A 12,244-nucleotide genomic window follows, 5' to 3' on the forward strand; every position below is an offset into this window, starting at 1 on the left:
AGTGCTGCGGTTCAAGTCATGTGTTGGCCGTGGCTCTCTTGGTAGAGCAGTTACTATAACCTCACCACTTTTTTAAAGTCAACGTTAAGAAAAAAAATTCCTCCTCATTTCACCACTAAATGGCCTTCCCACTTTCTTAACCTCAACATTGTTTCTCTGTTTTGGACTGTTTTCAGATCTAAAAGACTCTTTTTGGAATGGTTCTCTACTGTTTTCAGATGCAACATACAGTTCTTTGGACTGGTTTTTCACTGTTTTCAGATGCATTGGACAGTCTGAACTATTGTTGGACTGGTTTTTCACTGTTTTCAGATGCATTGGACAGTCTGAACTATTGTTGGACTGGTTTTTCACTGTTTTCAGACCCAATAGATGGTTTTTCGACTGGTTTGTGGACTTGTAATGTGAGTTCAGAATTTGGAGTAAAGTTTTACAGACTCATTTTGGACGGCTCTTTCAGTTTTGTTTTTTCCCTTTCAGCTTAGGTTTGTTTGTATCGGGTATTAGCCTGTCTAAACTACATTTTGGGGGATTATTTATTGCTTTTGAATGAGTCTGAGACAGAAGAGGTTTTGGAACTTTGGAAAGCAGTTTTCGAGTAACTGGTCACTAAGTTTCAGATGGAGTAAACTAAAGAGGAGTTTGTCTTCCTACTCATGTAAAATCATTTTCCACACACACTCTTTTAAAGCAGAGTCCGATTTCTTTTTCTTTTTATAAAACAACACTTCTTTATTCTTGTACAGTATGTAATCCTGGTTTAGGTTTGTATGTAACAGCAGTTTCTTCTCTTTAATAAAATACATCTGAAAGTGGACGGGCTGTCCTGCTCCCGGCAGCCCTCCGCTCTGAAAGCAGGCACCAATCACATGCAAGAGAATCAAACCCCAGACAGGAGAAAGCAGTGGCATGCATTTGATTTCAAACCCCGGTCTGGTTCCCCTGGTGGACGGGAGAGCCAGGAAAGAGTCCTGCTGCTGCTCCGCTTATCGAAAATAGACTAGAAATCTGACTGTATTCAATGCAAGTGCACAAAGGAGTCCTGAGACCTCCGTCCTGATGGGGCCGGGCGTCGTCCTGTACCGGCAGAGAGAAGAGCAGGTGTGTGTGTGTGTGTGTGTGTGTGTGTGTGTGTGTGCTACATTAGAAATCTGAAGGTGACACTCACTCCACGCTTCCTGTCGTCACATTCCCCATAAAAGGTGCAAGTGTTTTTGCTGAAAGCGGCGCTGATGGCTTTCCAGGCTGGTTTGGATCCAGCAGATAGGGGGGCGAGGTGGGGGCGGGGCGGGGCAGGGGGGGGCAGGGCAGGGGGAGGGGGGCTCTGTACACGGAGAAGGCACGAATGGCTGGATGGCTAAAGCTCAGGGGATGGAGGAGGCTGACCTACAATCTGATTGGCTGCTTGGAAACAAACATGATGCTGAGGGGTCGGGGGGGTCAGGGGTCATGAAGTCTCCTCTGATCTCTTTGGCATACGACCAGGCAGCCAGATTCAGGGCTTCAGCCAGTGTTTGGTGACCTTCGCCCTTAATTTACACATTGAAATCAACTTCACTGAAACTGAATGAAAACTAAATGACACTGACAAAGTTCCAAATCAGTGTTTTCAGCAGCTCCGAGTTCCGTCACCATGGAAACGAGCGCCTAAAACACAATGAAGGTTTTGCTTCCTCTTGTGAAATCTGATCCTTTAACAACAAGGACTTATATTCATTCTTTTGAAGAAAAGGACCAATCATGTGGCTCCAATCTTAAGATGGATGATGATGTTGGGATTCATGTGTTCACCTGTCGTCCGTGCACCAGTTGGTCATAAAACGTGAGCAGCATATAAAGAAACCGGAACACACTCGTAACTCACATCTGGAATGACTGGAAGTGAAATAACTTCAGGTTGTGTGGGATGGTTGCAGAGCTGCTGTCTCTCTGAGGCTCTGACTTCCTGTCCAGTTTCAACAGTCTGGTCCCGGCAGGAAATCTGAACATCTGAACTCAAGCCAACTGCTTTGTGGCTGCAGCCCGGAACCGGGCCGCCACATGAATGTGAAGGTGTGTGTGTGTGTGTGTGTGTGTGTGTGTGTGTGTGTGTGTGTGTGTGTGTGCGTGTGTGTGTGTGTGTGTGTTTGTGTGTGTTAATCCACTCTGATATTTTGGATTTGCTTTAAACTTCATACAAACCTCCCAGAGTTCCCAGATGCCCTCATCAGTCCAGTAAAAGCCTCATGAACTCTTCAACTGTTTCATCGTGTTGAAGCGGATCAGACGGTCAAATTTCAGGATGAAATGATTCCCTGAACAGAAACTTCAGTTTCAGCAGAACGTACCAATCCAGGTGTGTTCAACCTGCGGCTCTGCAGCCACATCTGGCCTCCTGAAGCTTTCATCAAAGCCAAATAAACGTTATTTACACACTAGAGTCTTTTTCAAAATGACTTTCGGCTCTTGGATTAAAAAAAATAAAAATAAAAACCTTTAAAAATCCTTACACTGTGAAAACCAAGCCCCAATAACAGAGCTGAGCACGAGAGCAGCTGCCCTGAGAGAGAAGATCATGACGTCCTGGGGGAACTCAACACCCTCCTGGCTGCCAAGGCTAAGTAATGATAAAGTACCATCGGAATCTCTACTGGAAGATGTGAACACAGCACTGCTAACAATCCCTACCAACACCATCACTGAGACCAATCAGCTGATATATGCAACAGCGACAGTCATCCTAGAGATGCTTGGCTACAAGATGAACAGCATGAGTAGCCGGAGTGACCAAGAAAAGCCTTCTCCATGGAAAAGAAGGCTAGAGGCAAAAATCATGGCAACACGGAGAGAAGTCAGCTTCCTCACAGAATTAAGCAGAGGGGTGAATCTCAAGAAAGAACTGCCCAAGAAATACAGAAAGCTGTCAATAACTGAGGCGCTGGAGACTGCTAAGCAAACACTCACAGCCCTAGCTACCCGCCTAAAGAGATACACCAGAGAAGTGGAGACCAGGAGGATAAACAGGGTGTTCTCCAACAATCCAGCTAAGGTCTACTCTCAGTGGCAGGGTAGTAAGACCACAGCAGACCCACCCAGGGCTGAGACTGAGCAATACTGGAAGAGTATCTGGGAGAAAGATGTGTCACACAACACTAATGCCCAATGGCTGGCAGGCCTGCAGGCAGAGCACAGCAACCTCCCAGAACTACACCCAGTAGTAATTACAACAGCAGATGTACAGGCAAGAGTGGACAAAATGAAGAGCTGGACAGCTCCAGGGCCCGACAAGATTCACACCTACTGGCTAAAGAAGCTAACTGCACTCCATGAACGCCTTGCAGCACAAATGAACCAGCTGCTAATATCAGGGACCCACCAAGAGTGGCTAACCCAAGGTCGGACAGTCCTCATCATGAAGGACACCCAGAAGGGAACAATACCATCAAACTACCGGCCTATAACCTGCGTCAGCACCACAAGGAAACTCCTATCAGGCATCATAGTGGCCAAGACAAGTAGGCACATGGATCAGTACATGAGTAAAGCACAAAAAGGGATTGGCAATAACACCAGGGGGGCCAAACGCCAGCTACTGGTTGACAGGGCAATCGCCCAAGACTGCAAGGCCCGCAGCACCAAGCTGTGCACTGCCTGGATTGATTACAAGAAAGCCTCTGACTCAATGCCACACACATGCATACTGGAGTGATTGAAACTGTACAACATCAACAGGACTCTAAGGAGCTTCATTCAGAACTCAATGGGGCTGTGGAAGACAAGTCTAGAGGCCAACTCAAAGCCAGTGGCACAGGTGAGCATCAAATGCGGCATATACCAAAGGGACGCCCTGTACCCCCTGCTGTTCTGCATAGGCCTTAACCTGCTCCGCCAGATCATTACCAAGAGCGGCTTTGGATACCAGTTCAAGAGCAGAACAACTGTTAGCCACCTCCTCTACATGGATGACATCAAACTGTATGCCAAGAATGAGCGTGACATCGACTCCCTGATTCACCTCACCAGGATATACAGCAATGACATCGGGATGTCATTCGGACTAGATAAGTGTGGACGAATGGTATCTAGAAGAGGGAAGGTGATCACAACTGAAGGAGTTGAATTGCCTGAAGGGAACATAACAGATGTGCAGGACAGCTACAAGTACCTGGGGATCCCACAGGTAAATGGTAACCATGAGGAGGCAGCTCCAAAGTCAGCCACAGCCAAATACCTACAGAGAGTAAGACAGGTCCTGAAGAGTCAGCTGAATGGCAAAAATAAGATCCAGGCCATAAACACCTACGCCCTACGAGTAATCAGATACCCTGCTGGCATAATATCCTGGCCACTGGAAGAAATGCAAGCCACTGATATCAAGACAAGAAAGCTCCTTACAATGCACGGAGGGTTCCACCCTAAGTCCAGCATACTGAGGCTATACACCAAGAGAAAGGAGGGAGGCCGAGGACTAGTGAGTGTCAGAGCCACTATCCAGGAGGAAACCAAGAGCCTCGGTGAGTATACCAAGAAGATGGCCCCCAGTGATGATCTGCTAAGTGAATGCCTCAGACATCAAAAGCCCAGTGAGGAGGAGCCAGAGGAGCCATCATGGACAGACAAAGCCCTGCATGGCATGGACCACTGACACATTGAAGAAGTGGCTGACATTGAGAAAACATAGCAGTGGCTGGAAAAGGCTGGACTGAAGGACAGCACAGAGGCACTAATCATGGCTGCACAAGAACAGGCCCTGAACACAAGATCAATAGAGGCTGGGATCTGCCTAGCATGAAAGTTGTGAGAGTGAATGGTTGGTGGTGGTCGGAAGGGCCAATGGCGCAGATTGGCAGCCTTGCTTCCGTCAGTCTGCCCCAGGGCAGCTGTGGCTACAGTAGTAGCTTACCACCACCCAGTATGGTGTGAATGAATAATGCAATGCAATGTAAAGCGTCTTTGAGTGTCCTGAAAAGCGCTATATAAAACCAATGCATTATTATTATTATTATTATTATTATCTACCACACCAAACAAGACCCCAGGTGCAGACTGTACAAAGAAGCCCCAGAGACAGTACAGACCATCACAGCAGGGGGTCAGATGCTGGCAGGCAAGGCATACATGGAACGGCACAACCAGGTGGCGGGCATCGTGTACAGGAACATATGTACCGAGTATGGACTGGAGGTCCCAGGGTCCAGATGGGAGACTCCTCCAAAGGTGGTCCAGAACAATCGAGCCAAGATCCTGTGGGACTTCCAGATCCAGACTGACAAGCAGGTGATGGCCAATCAACCAGACATAGTGGTGGTGGATAAACAACAGAAGACAGCTGTGGTGATAGATGTAGCAATCCCAAGTGATGGAACATCAGGAAAAAGGAGCAGGAGAAGCTGGAGAAGCACCAAGGGCTGAGGGAAGAGATAGAGAGAGTGTGGGGCGTGAAGGCAACAGTGATACCAGTAGTGATCGGGACACTAGGAGCAGGAACCCCCAAGCTGGGAGGATGGCTCCAGCAGAGACCAGGAACAACATCTGAGAGCTCTGTTCAGAAGAGCGCAATCCTCGGATCAGCTAAGATCCTGCAGAACCCTCAACCTCTGGTACAGGACCCGAGCTTGAAGGAGACAGACACAATACCGGCGGGTGGAGAGAACACAACTTATATATATATATATATATATTTATATATATATATGTATAGCTGTTTATGGTAGCTGTGTGTGAATTTTTCACCTTTTAATTTTCTTTCCTTTTTTCCCCTCTAAGACAAACAAATAGTACAAAACAGTGAAATTAGACTGAATAAAGTTGCTGATATGAACGTTTTATAGGACTAGGAAAAAAGAACAGCAAGAGAGGAAAAGGCTGAAGAGAGATGGAAAAAAAATAATGATAAAAGTAAAACAAAGGAAGGCAAGAAAGGTTTAGAAAAGGAAAAGATGGAAAAAAGAGAAAAAGGTAAGGAAAATTAAGAGATAAGGATTTTTTTCTTTTCCACATCAGCAATTTCATTCAGTCTAATTTCACCATTCTGAACTGTTATTGTTAGTATTATGATTATGATGATGATGATGACGATTATTTTTATTATTATTATTATTCTTAGTTTTATTGATTCCGGCTGCTTCAGCTGTGATCAGGAAGTTTCAGTTTGTTTCCATCGAGCTGCAGAGGAGCCACGGGTTGAACACCGCTGTTTAAAGAAAACATTAACCGGACTGTTTCTGAAGTTCGACTCAGGCTTATTTTCAAACTCTGATTTTAAACCATTTCAATTGTGGAAAAAACATCTGGATGGACAAAAAAATTGTTAAAATGAAATATAAATAAGACATATTTCAACGGTTTATAACAGAATGCACCAAATTATGACTTTTTCCAAAATGAAGAACAAAACCTGCGTTATATACCAGGATAAAGTTACTGTCCAGGTGGATCCCGTCCAGGTGGACCCTGACTGGACCCTGTCCAGGTGGAAGAAGAAACTCAGACACCGCATAACTTGTCTCAAACCAAATGACAGTGAAGTGTAAAACTAGTTCAGAACCCGTCTGAAATCCATCCGGATGCTTTTCAACAATTAAACAACCAGATTTTGTAAAATCCGTGTTACTGCAGAATGAGGACCGTCCTCCACGTCCGGCTCTGAAGCCTTCTGTTTCTGACAGACTGAGGATATTTGGACAAAACGTCTCCTCCAGTGAAACTAAACTCTGGGTTCTTTATTCTCAGTCTGGGTGAGATTCTGTATGAAGCCGAAGCAAATCCAGCGTCTGGAAACTGTTCAGGAGAAACAAGACGAAGAAGAAGCAAAACGTAAAATCCCTGAAGTCACCAAACACCGAGAGAGAGAGAGAGAGAGGGAGAGGGAGAGGGAGAGAGAGAGAGAGAGAGAGAGAGAGAGAGAGAGAGAGAGAGAGAGACTGAGATCTGGCTGCTCTGAAAAACCTGTGGAGATATGGAGGGTGGGGGAGGAGGAGGAAGATGAGGAAGAGGAGGAGGTGGTGGAGGGAGAGGAGGAGGAAGAGGAATAGAAGGAGGAGGAAGAGGAGGTAACATCCTTCAGTGTAGCTCCACCGGAGCTGCTGGCGGAGCGGCTCCCCCTGCTGGCCCCGGCAGCGGCTGCAGGGTGGAGTCGTGCTACGGGGCGCTTGGTGCTGCTGCAGCTCATTGGGCGGGCCGCACGAAATCCTGCGCTCTGATTGGCCGCCGTCGGCCTCCGGGCGCGTTCCTGCTGATATGGCCGGGCGGCGCCGGTCCGCCGGGCGTAGCTCCGCCCGCCTCACGGCGCCGCCTCCTCCTCGTCGATGAAGCTGATGTGCTCCATGGAGGCCCGCCCCTCCTCCGCCCCCCGGCCCCGCCCCCGGCCCCGCCCCCGCTCCTCCATCTCCAGCTCCTCGCCGTGCGGCGGGCCGCACCAGAACGGCGTCCAGACGTCCCGCCTCCTGGAGTCCAGGGCGGAGGGCAGGGACAGGGCGGAGGGCCGGGTGGCGGCACCGGGGGTTGAGGTGGCGCCGGTGGGGGGGAGCCTGGGACGGGGGTCTCCGGGGGAGGAGCTCAGCGACGGGGGGGGCGGAGCAATGGGAGGACAGGGCGGAGGGAGGGAGGGGGACGGGGGAGTCCTGTGAGGGGGGGGAGGGGTGCGGGCACCTGGAGGGGCGGGACGGGTGGGGAGCCCGGCAGGGGGAGGGGGAGGGGGGCTGATCCTGCGGGAGGACGCCATTACTGGGGGGCAGGCTTCTGGGGACAGGAGACCCTCCTGGAAGTCCTTCCACCATGGAAGTTGTTACCCCAACACCACCCAGTGCCGCCCCCACGCTGCCCGGCGCCGCCCCCGCGCCGCCCGGCGCCCCCACGCCACCCGGCGCCGCCCCCATGCCGCATGGCGCCGCTGACAGAGATGAGTCCGGCCTCTGCAGGGGGTGGGGCGTCGGCAGGAGGCAGCGTGGCAGATCCACGCCCTCCAGGTCGCCGCCGTCCAGCAGAGAGTGAGTCTCCGCCCTCCGGAGGGGGCAGGGCGGCGCTGGGAGTGTGGGGTTTGGTATGACGGGGGGCGTCAGTACGGGCGCCGCCGCCGTCACAACGGGGGCCGTCGCTGTTAGGATGGGTGGTGCCGCTGTCTGGACAGGGGGCGTGGCCGTCAGAGCAGGGGGCGTGGCCGTCAGAGCAGGGGGCGTGGCCGTCAGAACAGGGGGCGTGGCCGTCTGGACAGGCACCGCTGCCGTCTGGACAGGGGGCGTGGCCGTCAGAACGGGGGGCGTGGCCGTCTGGACGGGCGCCGCTGCCGTCTGGACAGGGGGCGTGGCCGTCAGAAGGGGGGGCGTGGCCGTCTGGAGCAGCGGCCTCAGCAGCCGGGTCATCTCCTGCAGCTCCTGGCTCAGCCGGGACACTTGTCTGGAGAGGCTGTTCATCTGGGCGGAGCAGAAGGAAACCGAACGTTACTGTGGGACTGAGTGTACCGCCACAGCGGTGCAGTGGTTCGCACGCCCGCCTCACACCAACAATGATCTGGGTTCAAATTCACTCTGGATTTTAGGGGTTTGTGTTAAGTTTCAACTTTGACACGGTGGCGAGGCTGAAGTCAGACCATTTATTGGTGAAATAACAAGGAAAAAAAATGTTTTCTCAATTTCGACTGTAAAGAAAGTGGGACGGCTATAGTCTGACCATCTAATAGCAAAAAAACTGGAAAAATGCTTTTTTCTTATTTTAAACTTTAAAGGTGCATTAAGGAGTTTTACAACCTTAAAAATACTTATTTTCCACCATAAATATGTTCCACATTTTTAATGATGTGTACAATGTGCCCTGACATATTCATTACCAGAACCTCTAACAGGCTAAACTGTCACTTGAAAGTCACAGTGCCGGTCCGGCTCCAGAATTTTTTTGGGGAGAATTTGAAAGGAATGACGTAATGCGCGCTCCGGCTGGTTAAGTTTCATTTTGTCCGCCATTACTCCGCCAGATGCTTAGTGAGCAACAACTGAGCAGGATCTTCCAGAAAGTCAGAACAGACTGGCTTCTAGCACTGCCACAGCTCCACACAGACTCCACCAGGTAGAAGAAACTTAAATTTTACTTGAGCGCTACTAAAAGAGCGAGGAAGGAGTTCCCCTCTTCCGTGCACGCGAGCCACAGGGACGAGTTTTTCACTAAGCTGCATTACGCTCAAGGCCTGCAGGGGGCGCTGTTTCACATAAAACGTACAAAGACCATAGTAAGACCATTTATTAGTGAAAAAACAAAAAACAAACCAAAAAATTCTTACCAATTTTGACTTTAAAGAGCAGCTAACCCCCAAATCACTTTTTTTTTTGCTGATAAACTGTATAAATGCATGTTTTATATTGCTGTCTACTCGTTTCTGACATTACTTTTACAATTTAGTGCAAACTTGTTTAAAATCCTATTTTTGTGACAAATACCGTCTCACTACCGCCCCAAGTGGTTTAACAGCGTTTACTACATTTGAATTTCATGATTGGCTGGATGATGGCATCCAACGTACGTATCGCCCACGCCCCTGCATCCATCATACGTCATCGAGTACAGCCCTATATAAGCAGATGCCTCTCCTACAAGCTGGAGTCGGACCAGAGCGAGCCATCTTTTTCATAGCGATTATCAGATTAGCATTGTTTTAGCATTAGCATCATTTTAGCATTAGAGTTAATTGGTTAGCTCCCCCCCTAGAACTGCCACCTTAACGTGGTGGGGGAGTTTGGGAGCCCGCATGATCCCAGGAGCTATGTTGCCGGGGGGGCTTTACCGGGTCGCGGGGGCAGCAGTCTCAGCAGGGATGCCCAAACTTCCCTGTGCCCAGACACTTCCTCTAGCTCTTCCGGGAGGATCCCAAGGCGTTCCCAGGCCAGCCGAGAGACACAGTCTCTCCAGTGTGTCCTGGGTCTTCCCCGGGGTCTCCTCCCAGTGGGGCATGCCCGGAACACCTCCCCAGGGAGGCGTCCAGGAGGCATCCTAACCAGATGCCCGAGCCACCTCAGCTGGCCCCTCTCGATGTGGAGGAGTAGCGGCTCTACTCCGAGCTCCTCCCTGGTGACTGAGCTCCTCCCCGTCTCTAAGGGAGTGCCCAGCCACCCTACGGAGGACGCTCATTTCAGCCGCTTGTATCCGCGATCTTGTCCTTTTGGTTATGACCCAAAGTTCATGACCATAGGTGAGGGTGGGAACGTAGATTGACCGGTAAATCGAGAGCTTTGTCTTTTGGCTCAACTCCTTCTTCACCACAACGGACCGATACAACGACCGCATCACTGCAGCCTCTGCACCGATCCGCCTGTCAATCTCACCTCCATCCGTCCCCCACTGGGAACAAGACCCCAAGATACTTAAACTCCTCCACTTGGGCCAGAGTCTCTCCACCGACCTGGAGGGGGCAAGCCACCTTCTTCCGGTCGAGGACCATGGCCTCGGATTTGGAGGTGCTGATCCTCATCCCTGTGGCTTCACACTGGGCTGCAAACCACCCCAGTGCATGCTGTAGGTCCGGGTTCGATGGAGCCAACAGGACAACATCATCTGCAAAAAGCAGGGATGAAATCCTGCGGTTCCCGAACCGGACCCCCTCCAGCCCCTGGCTGCACCTACAAATTCTGTCCATAAAGATTATGAACAGAACCGGTGACAAAGAGCAGCCCTGCCGGAGTCATCCAAGTCCAACATGCACCGGGAACAGGTCTGACTTACTGCCGGCAATGCGGACCAGACTCCTACTCCGGTCATACAAAGACTGGACGGCCCTTAATAAGGGGCCCCGGACTCCGTATTCCCGGAGCACCCCCCACAAGACACCACGAGGGACGCGGTGGAACGCCTTCTCCAAGTCCACAAAACACATGTGAACTGGTTGGGCGAACTCCCACGAACCCTCGAGCCCCTATGGAGGGTATAGAGCCGGTCCACTGTTCCACGACCAGGACGAAAACCACAGGTGTTCACCTGACTTCTGCCATCCCCAGGCAGCAGGGCTCTCTGCTTCAGGCTGACTGGGTTGACTGGCTCCACACACAACCAGCCTGGTAGGCAGCACACTTGGCATGTTGGAGAAGAGCGGCTTTGGTTGGTGGGATTCCCTCATAGGGTCGCTGTTTACTGGCAAATAATTCCAGCCTGGCCTCATCCACAGTGGCAGCAGTGCTGGATCTGTCCTACATAAGTATGACAAACCTGTCCAGGATGTCCACGTCACTCTGTTCCACCGTGAGAGGGTACTGGCTAAGTTTGGTGTTATGTTATAATAATGTTATATCTGTCGGTGCCTACAGGAAGAGAGAATATCATTTCAAAAGCAAAGGCATGCATACATACAGCAAAACATATACATTTTGTGATTCAACTGGTGGCCATCTTGAAATACGGCCACCATATTGTTTTTTTGGGTGGCTAATGCCCTTTTTGTAAAAAGAGGACTATGAAGAATATGTGTGCCAAATCTGTTGCTTGTATCATCAGTTGAAGTATTTTTATTATATTGTGGAGGTTGTGGAAGGAGGAGACGGACGCGGGACTCGGATTGAGCGTGGTTTATTCTTTGCCCTGACCGTGACAGCTGTCATCCAGGAAGCCGCCATGACGGAACACTCCCGCCTATTTATCCCCACCGACAGTGCAACACACCCCCCTACGTCACCAACCCCGCCCCTTCTAATGTGAGGTAACTCCCTCCCCACAGACACCACAATATATTGCAATTATCTGCTGCACTGCTGGTCCTGGGAATGGCGTTCCCTGGCCATCCGTGGCTTGGCCCCCCAGTGAGTGTACACAGCCTCAGGATGCTGACTGAGAGCTGGGTGTGTGTTCGGACGGCAGCACTCACCTCCTCCGTCAGTTTGGACACACTCTGCCTGATCTCAGTGTGCTCCCGGATCCCTGCAGCGAAGCAACACAGGTGAAACACCACCGTGTGTGTGTGTGTGTGTGTGTGTGTGTGTGTGTGTGCTACCTGGGTACGGGGAGGGCGGGGCAGCAGGTGACAGGCTGGGACTGAACTCAAACTTCTGGGAAGACGTGGAGTTGCTCTCCGTTTCGATGCCGTCCACAAATCTGAGCAGAGAGAAGATCCGACATGAGAGACCATCAGTGAAGATGAAGACCTCCCGTCCAGAGTCTGCCTCGGTCCAGGGTCCTGGTTCCTGGTGACTTGTTTCTTTAAAGCTGATCAGACGCAGGAATCAGATCGAACCCGGCACTCCGTTTACCACGTGAGCCCGGCCCGGAACAGGAAGCAGTCCCAGCTGACCCC

At 50.8% G+C, this 12,244-nt stretch overlaps 1 protein-coding gene across 1 annotated transcript in view; it reads right to left on the reverse strand.

Annotated features, from left to right (window-relative positions):
* Positions 1-7,261: 7,261 nt before the first annotated feature.
* kcnh3 (potassium voltage-gated channel, subfamily H (eag-related), member 3) overlaps positions 7,262-12,244 on the reverse strand; it is a 51,736-nt gene continuing 46,753 nt past the window's right edge. Inside the window, 4 exon segments of the mRNA XM_030112135.1 lie at positions 7,262-7,508; positions 7,630-8,390; positions 11,819-11,871; positions 11,945-12,045. Coding sequence (XP_029967995.1) covers positions 7,262-7,508; positions 7,630-8,390; positions 11,819-11,871; positions 11,945-12,045 — 1,162 coding nt within the window.

This window comes from Salarias fasciatus, chromosome 16 (assembly GCF_902148845.1).
Source record: "Salarias fasciatus chromosome 16, fSalaFa1.1, whole genome shotgun sequence".
Taxonomy (NCBI): Eukaryota; Metazoa; Chordata; class Actinopteri; order Blenniiformes; family Blenniidae; genus Salarias; species Salarias fasciatus.